Source organism: Astatotilapia calliptera, chromosome 18 (assembly GCF_964374335.1).
Source record: "Astatotilapia calliptera chromosome 18, fAstCal68.1, whole genome shotgun sequence".
Taxonomy (NCBI): Eukaryota; Metazoa; Chordata; class Actinopteri; order Cichliformes; family Cichlidae; genus Astatotilapia; species Astatotilapia calliptera.
Genome location: NC_137439.1, coordinates 23,088,623 through 23,101,933, shown reverse-complemented (window position 1 = coordinate 23,101,933; position 13,311 = coordinate 23,088,623). Strand labels below are relative to the sequence as shown.

Below are 13,311 nucleotides of genomic sequence, written 5' to 3'. Positions count from 1 at the left end.
GCACCTCTGCCTATTATATCAATGACAATGTCTATCTCTCGTGGAAGAGGTATTCCACATCTGCTGCTCTTCCCAAGGTGACCTCAGTTTTCCCCATTAAAGATCTTTTACAGAGTCTTTCCTTAAGGTCAGCTTACTTAAAGTGAAAAGAAAATGTCTATAAATAATTTGTTTCTGGTCCACATGAATTAATAAACCCACTAAATTTAGCAGCTCAAGAGTTACAACATACAACAATGACATGTGCAGTTATCTTCAGAGATGGCAAAAGTACACACATTTGTTCCTTAAAAAGAAGTCGTTGTGTTTAACTGATTCGGCTCACTTTAACCTCTGACTATAGAGCTGATGCATTAGTTATATGCTTCTCTTTGCCTCTTTCTTATCTTTGTGTGATAAGCACTGGTGATAGATAGACCAACAGGATTAGCGTTTATGTTATATGGTTTCCTCCTTTAGGTTTACATCACTTTTACAGGGTTACGGTAATAAAGTACTTGTAAGTAGTACTCTGTTACTTATCTTTTAAAATTAAATAATATTTAGATTGAATGGTTGTGCATATTGGTGTAATGCACAGGGGTTATTTCGCTATTACTTCCTTTTAATATCAATATAAACGGAGGGATTGTTTTTAAGTATTTTGGCTTTTATTTTTGTATTTTATCTTGTGTATTGTGTATGGAAAATAAAAAATCTGTGCAGAGCGATGCACAGTATATCTTGCTTTTCTCTAAATATCCCTGTGCTTCTCTTAAAAGCCAGATGCCTTTTATCAGTCTCACAGAAGATCTGATATAAAACACAGTGCTTTGTATGAGACTAAAACTTGCTCTTTTTGTGTGGCTGTTTATCTACACACTCCCGTATGTGTTTCCATCCTTTCCTTAAAAAGTGTGTGTGTGTGCCATGTGCATTTAGATTTGTGTCACTTTCTACTCTGTGCAGTGCAGCAGAGAGTGATGCATGGTTTTGTGCCTCCTCCTCGGGCTCCGTGTCAAAGTCAGTTTCAAATGAGACGGATGTGACAGAGCAGACTGAAAGAGGGGGGGGGAAAAACAAAACCAGAGAAAGAACATCTCTGCTGGTAATTCAAAAGGCCGTTAGCTAAGAAACACAGCAATAAGAATAGTACCACGTGAAGCAAAAGAACACCTGACGAGTGCCGTGTGTAATTATAGCACGTTTAGGGAGACTAGGATAAAAACTGAGGAAGCGAAAGAGCCGAAGAGCATCGCTGGGTCGTTGCCCTGGGGTAAAGCTGTGTAGCTGCTGCCAGTTAACTGCAAAGATAGAAACAGGCTTTCTTCATTCAGCAGTGTGCCTGCTGCTGGAGAGGAATCACCAGCTAGTACAGAAGTATAAACTAAAGGCGCTTTAAGTGTCATCTAAGTTTGTAAAAAGTGAGTTTGAGACTTGTTTTTGACTTCCAAACTTTTCGAAAGGGAATTCTGAATTTGTGAATATGTTGCCGCTTCCTTTCCCCCTTTCGGTAGCAGGATGGGAGACGGGGATGGTTAGAGGAGACGCAGTTCTTTGTGGAAAATCCAACTCCTGATACAGAGAGAGTGTTGTGCGGACCATTCATTTCTGCCTTGCAGAAATAACAACTGAGCTGACTTTATTGGATGTTGAAGCAACAGACAAAGAGATACCCCAGGGTCAAACTATAGCAGATATTGCAGGATGAAAAGGAGAGGATGCAAAAGGATGGCGGACAGTGGCAGAAGCATTTTCTGCAAACATATTTATCTGGGGTTTTCTTTTTTTTCTCTTGCAGGAGCGTTACAGATTGAGAACAGCGAGGAAACAGACCAAGGGAAGTACGAGTGTGTGGCCACCAACTCCCAAGGCGTGCGCTACTCTTCTCCCGCCAACTTATACGTGCGAGGTAGGACCTGAAACGCAGAACACACATGCACGTACACGCACGAACAAGACACAGACACCGAAAAATCACTGTGACGAAGGTGCCTTAGGTATTACTAGTAAAACTACCTCTTCTGTATTACTGTGCTCTTTAACAAGTATTACTAACCCATCCATTGTCTACAATATATGTTGACTCTGTTGTTTGGTATTTCTCACAACCACCTTTAACAAGTCCACCTTAAACCTTGGTGCGAGCTCCGACGGTTGAATCAAAGCAAGGATAAAGTGGGGACCACACCTTGGTTTAACTGCATGGAAACATCACTGATCTGTCTGCTAAAGTGGTTTCTGTACTAGAGGCAGATTAATTGGTTGAGAGATTTGAACAAAATTGGGAGTGAGAGTCAAGATGTAATTTTGGCTTTACAGTGTTTCACATTAATGGGATCACTGTGGACCCCACATGCTTAAATAAATCTGTGGGTGCTGTTGTAACACTGGCTTATGGCTCAAAGGCCACAACCAATGTCCAGTATTGCAAGTTCTAGTTTCTATTTTACGTGGGATAACAGAGAAGCGTGAATGCAGTTTGACTGGTGCGTGCGTGTGTGTGTGTGCGCGCGCGTGTGTGTGTGCGTGCGTGTGTGTGTGGTGCAGTGAAGCGAGTGGCTTTGCGCTGGCCGTTTTTATTCTCTCTGTGTTTCCCCGTTCTCTCTCTCCCCTCTCACGTCATTGTGTTCTGCATCAACCCCCTTCCATCCCTCAGAGCTTCGAGAAGGTTGGTGCGCTCTTTCTTTTCTTTTGTTACTCCTTTGTTTCAGAAAGCTTCACTTATTGAAACAGAGGGAAACAAAAAAAGACGACAAAAAAAAAGCAAACCACAGTATGAGTTAAAGGACAGCGGAGTAGATTTGAAGTGAAATGATTCAAACCTGTATCCAAAATGATGAGAGTAAAGCTGCTGCGATGATGAAGCGGTCTGCCTACGCAGCAGAGTGCATTGACTGCATTGTGAGGCCTTGTGTGCAGAACCCTTGGTATTGCCTTCACTCCCCGATCAATGTTTTCTGCATGGTATGATCTTGTTGTCATGGAGACCCAAGAATTGGAAGATTAAAAAGAGGCAATGTTTGCATGGAAGGAGTGAGAGAGAAAGAGAAAGGAGCACCGCTTGCATGTGTGTTGACTGACGGACTGACACCAGAGCATGGCACAGTGTGTTATCACGCTTATTGATATGCTCAGATTGTGATCTGATTGAACTTGCTGTCTTGTCATGTCTTGCTACTGTTTTTTTGTGTGTGTATGTTTTTTTTAAATTCTTTTCCCCTTTGTACCATCTTGTTTGGCGGTTTGTCTTTGTTCCCATGTCATCACATCTGCTCCAGTGCTGCACTTGTTGAGTGGAAGTCTTGCACTTGCTTGTGTATGCCCCCTTGTTCTGCAGTTTTACGTTCGGTTTGTCAGACGAGAATCACTCACTGGTATAAATTCATGACGCAAACTCAAAATGGCAAGAGGACGGGTCACGTGACTGATGATGGACACTAGTGTTGAAACTAACATTAACGTTGGCTAAATTATCCGGAACCACTGCACTACAGTTCAGAATACACGTGTTACGATGGAGCATCATAGACTGTACATAAAAGATGGATTGTGAGCAATAATTTTTTGTTTGCTTTCTTTTTTTTCCTTTGGAGCCAGAAGTTACCATGTTTAGATGAAAAGGTGGATGCGCATTAGCAAGACCGATTAGCAAGATGCATCCACCGAGATGCATCTCTTTAGGATACTGTGTTAACCATTCAGAAAGCCATTTTATTTGTCAGACAATTGCATTAATATCATGTCCATAAGCCATAACATTAGAGACACTTCAAGACAGCTAGCCGCAGAGCCTCCTCTGCTGGCACACACGTCTGTCTGCCCCACTCCTAATAATAACACCCAGCATTGCTGCTTGTGTTACATACTCAAGCATAATATGAAAAATAGGATGCCTTGCTTTAGACATTATAGAATACTTAAATTAGCTACACCTCAACCAAGTTCATTTGATTTGTATTTTCCACAGCTATGAGACAAAAGACATAAGGTTTACAAGGTTACAGGTTTTGTTTATTTGTTTATTTTTTCCCCTTTTCCACCTGTGTGCTTTAAATATTCATACTAATGCTGCACATTTTCTACAGGTAGCCTCTGAAGGTTTATTATACAGTAATAAGTAAAATAAGCTCTCTTTAATGGACTGTTATACAGTCTAGGCCATGTCTTACCTTGCTTGACTCCCCACCAAACACTGTGATACGTCTTTGTTGACTGACATTTGAAATTAATTATATCCATTCTCAATCTTAGATATTGAGAGGGGTATTAATGATTCTCTCTTATTACAGTGGTTAATGAAAGCTGTGTCCTTGAGACAGACAAGATGGTGCTGAGTAAATGTCAGCTATATAGCGATGCTGAGATTCAGCGGTAATCCTTATGGCTGTGCCAAGGTCTCCCCAGCCCGTAGCCTCCAGACTCCCTGCAGAGAACAGGACTAATGATAGCTCCACTAATAAAGAGCGAAGCTCCTGGCTCGTACAAACTGTATAGAAAATGGTGGGGAATCATGCGTCCTGGCTCGATTAACTTTAAGCTAGAGGCTCTGTGAGCACAAAAAGGATTATCCCTTGTTATGAGCTCACTTTATTGTAAAGTACTCACCTTTGGCTCCCCAGTGGATTCTTCAGTCGTCGTCTGTGTTCACGACCGGTATTTTTAGAACTACTCCACCGCTTGATGTAGGAGATTACCGAACAGTCATCTTGAGTCTTTACTTTCATCCTTAAACTTAAAGCATTATCAAATTAGCCCACATGCTTACATTGACATCTTTTATTTATTCTTGCTGTGTTGACAGATACATGCCCGTGTGGCTTAAACTGACGTTTTGGTCCTGCTGCATTGCACCTGCTTTGTCTTGTGCATGGAGCTGTCATGGATGCAGTCTGTGTGCGTGTCTCTCCAGCATGCTCAGATGAGGAGATGCCTGCCCAATCATGTCTGTTTTCTAACAGATCTACCTGTTTTTGTCTCTTTGTCTCTTTCTTGTCTTTAACTTCTGTATCCAATTCTGGGTATATTTTTAAGTTTGATTTTTTTTTATTGCTTTGGTTTGTTTTTCCAAGTTGCTTTGAACTTTGTTATTCGTGAAATGACCACAACTATTTACTTTTTTTTTTAATTTCTTGAAATCATGCAAAAATGTTAACTTCTATCCAATTGTCTCTAGATGCTTTGAGTAGGGGGGATGTGGCCCACGAAGATTCCCAGTAATGATGTCACTCATTAAGGAGTGGAGGTTATGCAGCAAATTTATCAATATTTATGTATTCATTCAAGTATTTAATTTGACATTTTCTTTCATATAGCGTTAGATTTATTGCTGGATTTGCAAGTAATTGAGAAAAAAAAGACTAGACTCTTATTGTTTTGCTACTGTAGGGATATCTTCTTTTATTCGTAATCTTTTTTAAACTGTCTATTTTTAGGGCTTGTGTTGTTTATCGCACATATAAGCTTTCTAGTTTTGAGTTTAGTTTCAACAATGTTTCTGCTCTTTGTCTGCCTTCCCTTTCATTCTCTCCTTTCATCCAGAGATGTTTGTCCGTTACTCTTTTTGTCTCTTTCTGTTTCCTGTGTTTTTGACCCACGGGTATCCTCTTCTTCTCTGTTCTTTCAACATCCGTTCTCTTCAAGCCCTTTTCTCTCTGTCTCTCTCTCTTTCTCTCTCTCTCCCTCTTCTCTTACTTTTGAAGCACCTTCTTTCTGAATGGGCCTGACTCTGGTATACAGCCGTGTTTTAAAATAGATCCATGTGTTTTCTTCTTCCTCGCTCCTCTTTTCTTCCCCCTTTTCCCTCCTTCCCCACGAACCCTCTTCTAATCCTCTCTCCCCTGTCTTTTCCCCTCCTTTCCCATCCCCTCCTTTTTTCTCTTCTCCTTCTTCTCCTTCTGCATTCTGTCTGCACCCTGATGTGTAGGAGCGACAGACACATGTACATAAGTTTATTAACTTATAAACATGCACATACTACCTCACATATCTCTCTTTTTGCTCGCACTCGTTCTTTCCCGTTCTGCCTCGTTCTCTCATGCTGTCTTGGTGTTCTTTACTTAAATGTGTCCGATGATCACTTTGTAAATGCCACAACACCTTTTTAGAACCCTTGATCCACTCCTGTCCACATTTCCTATTCATTTGACTACACACTGTATCAGTTTTGAATCCTATGTATTGTACAGTATGTTGTTGTACAATGTGGCTGTCCTTTGCTACATTGCGTTTCATTGTCTGGAAGAGAAGCAGAGCTGCCTCTCTCTCTCTCTCTCTCTCTCTCTCTCCCTCCCTCTCGCTCTTTTTCTTTGTCTCTCTGTCTTTTTCTTTTCTGTCCTTCGATCTGTCCCTCCCGTGTCTCTGCTCTTATCTTGCTTCTCTCTGTCCCCCCTCTCAGTCCACAGTTCTTCGTTCTCTTCTTTGTGTTTCTCCACCATTTTATCCCTCTTGAGTCGCCCAGGCATGCAAGTGACCTATGAGTTCAGTCTCTCGATGCATCTCTCCCCTAATGTGTAGTCAACCGAGCTCTGACAGATGCAGTATTGGATATAACTTGCCACTTTGCTTGTTCTTCTCATGGGGACACAAATAGCAGGCAGGGCCTATTGATTGGCCCCCATGATGCATATACTCTCTAAAAGGAGCCCATCTACCGCACAGGCACCTCAAGGCACAGCAATCTGAATGAAGAAAAGTTTTTTCCCTCATAAGTTACTGCTAAAGTTTAGCCTGCTTAGTCACTGCTTCGAGGTGGTGTTTTATTAATAATTCTGCATAAATCTGCTTCCTGCATAAATTGATAACCCGTAAAAAAAAAACAAAACCCGCTTTTTTGGGTTTTGGTTTTTTACGAAAGAGAAACTGACTATAGGTGTCATGTCCTGGATGAAATGATACTCAAGAGTTTGTCACTTTATTATTTTGAGAAGGCAGCTCACTCTGAGTGGTTGAGCTCAGCACAAGATTTGTGTCTTTTTGTTGGATTCATCAGTGCCATAAAGTAATTGGGACTAAACTTGAAATATCCCTATGTAATTTTCTGTAAAAACCCTGAAGTTCATTCTCCCCCTTCCTGTTACCTCTCCTCTCCTTCTCTCTCTCTTTCTTTTTTATCTTTCTCACCCTCTCTCTCTCTTTCTCTCTCTCAATCTCTATCTCGCTCTCTGCCTCGCTCTTTTTCTTCTCATTCTCTCCCCCCTTTACTCCCTTGCCCCCTCCTCCTTCTTTCTCTCCACCTTTCTCCTTCTCACTCCCTTCCCCACTTTTCTCCTTCCCCTTCCTTAACCCCTCTCCCCCACCCCCGTCCCACTTCCTTTCTCCCCTCCCGACTCTCCTCCTTTCCCAGTGCGCCGCGTGCCCCCTCGTTTCTCCATCCTCCCTTCCAACCACGAGATCATGCCAGGAGGGAGCATCAACATCACCTGCGTGGCTGTGGGTTCACCCATGCCTTATGTCAAGTGGATGCTGGGTAACGAGGACCTGACTCCCGAGGATGAAATGCCGATTGGACGGAACGTGCTGGAGCTCAATAGTGTCCGCGAGTCTGCAAACTACACCTGTGTGGCAATGAGTAGCCTGGGTATCATTGAGGCCAGCGCTCAGGTCTTAGTGAAGAGTAAGGGCCCCGGCAACCTTTAGATGCCTAAGAATGTTTTTAATTTTAGCCTGAGAAAGTAGAAAAGTTCAGCTGTCTTCTCATATGTACTCAGCAGGGTTCTGGCATCCCTTGTAGGTGAAAGTGTAGCAATTTAAATAGTATAACGTAGCATCCTTAATTTATTAATCAGTGTATTTCAGGTTAAATGTTACTGTCACTGGACACTGCAAGTACCACTAAAGAAATGCAGTTTAGCAGGTTGAATCTAAATGTAATATATGTTAAACAAAGCAACATTTATACTGTAAAAGAATCAAGTATTTCCACTAAATATAAAATGTAATTTCAACACTGAGACCAAGAGAGTATTTTTCTTTTTTCAAACGTTTAAATCACCTGCTGCCACTCTAATCCCCAGCTTTACCAAAGCCTCCCGGCACGCCCATTGTCACCGAGACCACAGCCACCAGTGTGACCATCACATGGGACTCTGGCAACCCCGACCCCGTCTCCTACTACATCATTCAGTACCGAGCCAAAGGGCCCGACAGCAAGTATGAGACAGTGGACAGCATCACCACCACCCGCTACAGCATCGGGGGGCTCTACCCCAACACAGAGTACGAAATCAGAGTTTCAGCCTATAATACCATCGGCCAGGGGCCCCCGTCCGCTCGCGTGGAGGCTCGTACGGGAGAGCAAGCCCCCGCCAGCCCGCCGCGAAACGTCCAAGCTCACATTATCTCTGAGAACACTGTGATGGTCCGCTGGGAAGAACCGGAAGAGCCCAATGGACAGGTGAGATGAGGATTGGAACAGCCCTGTTTGATCTGTTATCAGTAGAGGAAAACACACATTTTTACATTTCCTTTTATCTGCTGGCATGCTTCTCCAGCTGTCAACCTGAAAAATGTTCTCAAAAGGGTGGTGAATGCCTGCACCGAGACCTCAGATACCCAGCAGAAAAAGTCCTTCATTTTTGTGCTTTGTGTTCTGTAACAGAGAGGACGGACCGATGGATGGATGGATGGATGGATGGATGGATGGATGGATAGATGGATAGATAGATAGATAGATAGATAGATAGATAGATAGATAGATAGATAGATAGATAGATAGATAGATAGATAGATAGATAGATAGATGTCTCCCTGTGCTCTTCTCTCTAAAGAAGGAAAGGGTAATTGGACAGTCCTCTCTAAGTACAGAGCGCTCCCTCCAGAGGCCTGTTTCCTTTTTCAAGCCTACCAACCTGCACCGTAGGTCCATAAAAGTACAAGACTGAAACTGAGTGCATATGAGGATTATGGATATTAAAGAGTAATAACAGGAGAGCTATACTTTGTACTACCCATAAACTAATCCCACAGACGAGGAATATCGTGATCACATTTTAAATGCTACAATCTGATGGCATCCACAGTATTATTTATTTATTTTATTGAAGCTTTATCAGGACGAAATGTAAAACTGCACCTTATGACAGTGACCTCTAGGAAACAGTAATCTGTTGGACCATCTGGCCTGAAGTCAAACAATAATTCAGACACGATGACCTTGGCTGCCGTAAATTCTTGTTGTGTTAAAAGATGGCATTATGGATTACCCCGGTTGTAGGACAGTGGGATTAGGTGAAAGTCACGTAATGCATCCCAGTCCCCGATGACCTTAAAATCCAGTCCCAATCAAAACAAACTTGTCCGCACGATTCACTGGGTGGCTTTCCTTTTGCTATGTTTTGTAGGTGAAAGGCTATCGTGTGTACTACACCATGGATCCGTCCCGGCCTATAAACGAGTGGCAGATTCATAACGTCCAGGATAGTGTGCTCACTACCATTCAGAACCTGGTAACCTCAGAGACCTACACCATCCAGGTCCTCGCCTTCACCTCCGTTGGGGACGGACCCTTCTCAGACCCCGTCCACGTTAAAGTCTTGCGTGGAGGTTAGTGCGCGACCGTGCATCGACATAATCATCGGTAGACGTTCGTGAAAGAGAATAAATTTAGCCCGCATGCTAGTGCATTGATAACGGCTAAGTAGCCATTTGCATTTACTTATGTGTGGATGAGTAATGGTTATTTTTTCAGACGAGCATGTGCAGCAGAGCACAAATGAGTAAGTACTCGTGATTATGTGCAAGTATACAAACCGCTCAGGAGCTTATTCGAGGAGCTTATGTAAAGTTTGAGTAGCAAGCCACTGTGAAAGTTTGACCTGTCAGAACATATGACTTCTTCAAAGTGAATAAATTCTACCAGCCGGGACCGAAGTGTGGAGATTTATGTGAAGGAAACAGGGATTAACAGCGAGAAATATCCCTCATGCCCCGGTGCTGATTGTGTCACCGTGACAGCTCCTGAGAAGCTGCTAGGTTTATATGATGGGAGGTGAAAAGAGATGACAAAATAAAAAAAACTGCGACGGTATTGCTGGTTAAATTTCTGTGGCACTTTTACTTCTGCTCCACTTTTAGTCTCTAACAGTTTCTGACACATAAAGAAATGAAAGTATATGTAAGAATCTGATTTATGATTAGATGTTTAAGGGTTAGTACTTAAATGATTAGTAATTAGGTTGGGTTTAAGTACATTTTTTAAAACCTTTGTCTAAATTGAAGTCTTTCTAGCACAATTACCAATAATAATGATGAATACATTATCAAAAAAATATTCATTGCATTTGAATGACTCAATGAAACAGAGTTATACATATAATAAATAATCTTTATGAATAGTGCAAAGCCAAGTATTAGTACTGCTGTAAGCCAAGGTCTTATTTGAGTGTGTTTTGTCCTGTTCCCTGCAGTCCCTGGCCAGCCAAGCAAGTTTAAAGTGGGTAAAGTGACAGACACGAGCATAGAGCTGACCTGGGAGCCTGTCCACAACAAAGAGAAAATCGTCAACTATGAGCTCCTCTACAAACCTGTCAAGTTTGGCAGCTTGGTAAGACCTCTTAGTCTGTTTTTTTAATAAATCCACCTGCTGAGTGGATTTCTTATCAAGACAAAGGCTTGAAAGGGAGATAAAAGAAGATTTTTTAAAAGATTAACCCCAAAGTCCTGCACCCTTGTGTCTAGTGGTCGCACTCTCGGTCAACTTCTCTTCTCCAGCTCTTCTCTAATGTCTCTCTTTTTACTCTTCTCATCTCCCCCCCTCCCTCATCGTCGCACCTCTCTGCTCCCCTCTCTTCTCTCTCACAGGAGAAGCTGACCTTCGGGCCCAGGAATTCTTACACTGTGGAGGGTCTCAAAGCGAACACCGAGTACTCCTTCTCCCTGGCTGCCATCTCAAGCAAAGGCATCGGCGCTTTCACTAACGAACTGGTGCAGAGGACATCACAAGCCAGTACGTCTCGACTGAGCCGGATTCACACAGTGTTCCTGCACACACCAACGCATATCCCACAAATTCAAATTCTATTGTGTTTATTTATTTATTTATTTAATGTATTGTGCCGCGAATATCTTGGAAACATTTTGTCCTCCAAACGCTCTCACACACAGCTCGTAGCGGTACATTTCCCTCAGCTCCCGGCCTGGTAAAACCTGGAAGCCGTCTCTGCATCTCTCCATGTGTCTCGTTTATCAACCCATACGTCCAGCCCCACCCCCTCCTCCAACCCATCCATCTCTGTTTGACCGTGCCTTTCTTCCACCCCTCAGCCTCTCTCTTTCTCGCACAGCCAAAACATCATGACAGATGGAGATGGAGCACCGATTAATGTTTCACTCTTCCTTTCCTTTGCCCTCTTTTCACTCTTTCCACTCTATCAGTGTCTAATGTCTTTGAAAGGGTGCAACTGTCTGCCACTTATTGGCTAGCAGCCAGTGGTCAGGAGCATTAAAGGATGGCGGGTAGCCTGCTATGTTGACAGGTAAGTGCTGGCCAGTCTGTATTTTACCCACGCTGAGCTTAGATTCTCTCCCTTGTCTCCTTTTCTCTGATTTCTTTGGGTTTTTTTCTATTTTTGTGCAATCACTCTTAGCCAATAAGAGTTAAATGAGTTCCACCATTTTGTTCTGACACCAAGTTATTTCATATCTGCTCTCAAGAAAGGATAACAGAAAAATGGTACAAGGAAAAGAATTTATAAAGTCGATATGAAAAGCCCCGCAGTTCACCGCGCCGTTTTCCTTTAAGTGGTAAGTACTTGCAGTCACCCATCAGACTGCGTTTAGTGGGGTTCTCTTCTCTCTTTACTCCCAAACGGAAAGAGTAACCAAGGTTGTGTACCAGAGGATGTTGGGGGGGGGGGGTGATATTTGGAAAAAGGGAAGGTGCTAGATAAGCAGACTATTTCATGCAGCAGAATTCATTTCCCAGGGAGGTTATGTGCGCTTTCTTATCGCCAAGCTTTGGTGCACATCTAGATTGTCCCCCGAGGCCAACAGAACAGTGGCTGTATGGCTGAGTGGATAGATACTTGAACCTGTCAGCCATGACTATTACACTCCCACACACACACGCACAAGCCTGGACCTCGGACATGCCCGCCTTTGTTTGTGTGTGTGTGTGTGTCTTACTTAAATGACATTATATTGGTTGAGCTATATCTGTGATTCGTAAATCTGTGGTGTCTTTTCGTGATTTCTGTTTCTGCACTCATGTCTGTGACAGTAAATATCCAAGCCTCTGTCTGATTCAGTGTCTGCAATTCATCATTCTAGCTTGACTTTCAATTTCCTGTCTTAGCTCCTTTTTTCCCCTCCGGGATCTCAGATTTTGTTTTGTGTTTTTTTTTTCTTTTGTTTTTTTCTCCTTTACCTGCCTCCTAAATCCTTTCAGCACCGTATGAGATCTGGTTTAGTGGTTTGTTTGTTTTTTTTTTTTTATCTCCTGCTGCGATGTGTAAGACCTTTCTCTAGTCAGCCACAGTGAAAAATCTCACACCACCCTACCGTCTTGAGGACTCGAGGATTAGCCGGCTGGTCATGTGAAATGTATACATGTGTCTGTGCTGTCGTGCAGCTAGCTGTGCATCCCCATTTTTTTGAAAGAGCACAGACATTTATCTGTTTTTCATTCATAAATCTCGAGCCTTTTTTGGCACTACCTATAGTCAGGGGATAAGATATAATCATTGACTGCTGGATGCACATTCTCCTTGGGTATAATTAAGTTGTCCACTTAGGGTCGATACTCTTGTCTTTGGTTTATTTCATTAGGCTCTCAGGCTAACATTATGCTTTTACATTATGTGGTTGCTCCCCCTTTTTTTGCCCAATTCAGGTTTGTCCCAGTGTTATCTCTTTCAGTTCAGTTTACCTTAGTTTCTCATTGTTTCCTTTTTTATCCTTATCTCCTGTCCTTTTGCTTGTATTTTCCCTTCTCCCGGGTCATCTCTCCTAAACTCTTTGCCAATTGCCCTGCTTGCCCTTTGTCCAATCAGAGCCCTCAGCCGCACCAGAGGGTGTGTCCTGCGAGAGTGCCAGCGCCACCTCGCTGAGAGTAAGTTGGGGGCCTCCTCCAATGGAGGGCCAGAATGGCGAGTTGGCAGGTTATGAGCTGAGATACCAGAAAGTTTCTGGGGCAGGAGGTGGAGGTCTGGGTCCGGAGGTGAAAGACCTTCCTATCCCGGCCCAGCAGGGGCAGACAGTGGTAGAGGGGCTGGAGAAATGGAGTTGGTACAACATCACTATTGCAGCCTCCACCGCAGAGGGGACTGGACCCAGCAGCCCTGCTGTGCTCTGCAGAACAGACGAGGACGGTGAGCGTGAGAGCCGCAGATCAGA

The 13,311-nt window shown here is 43.1% G+C and overlaps 1 protein-coding gene across 1 annotated transcript in view; it reads left to right on the top strand.

The window, feature by feature from the left end:
* The window catches only part of LOC113011369 (receptor-type tyrosine-protein phosphatase S), a 69,377-nt gene that overhangs the window by 35,276 nt on the left and 20,790 nt on the right, over positions 1-13,311 (top strand). Inside the window, exons 6-13 of the mRNA XM_080293383.1 lie at positions 1,781-1,891; positions 5,906-5,920; positions 7,325-7,594; positions 7,995-8,374; positions 9,321-9,522; positions 10,386-10,522; positions 10,780-10,924; positions 12,969-13,286. Coding sequence (XP_080149509.1) covers positions 1,781-1,891; positions 5,906-5,920; positions 7,325-7,594; positions 7,995-8,374; positions 9,321-9,522; positions 10,386-10,522; positions 10,780-10,924; positions 12,969-13,286 — 1,578 coding nt within the window. The remainder of the gene's footprint in view (positions 1-1,780; positions 1,892-5,905; positions 5,921-7,324; positions 7,595-7,994; positions 8,375-9,320; positions 9,523-10,385; positions 10,523-10,779; positions 10,925-12,968; positions 13,287-13,311) is intronic.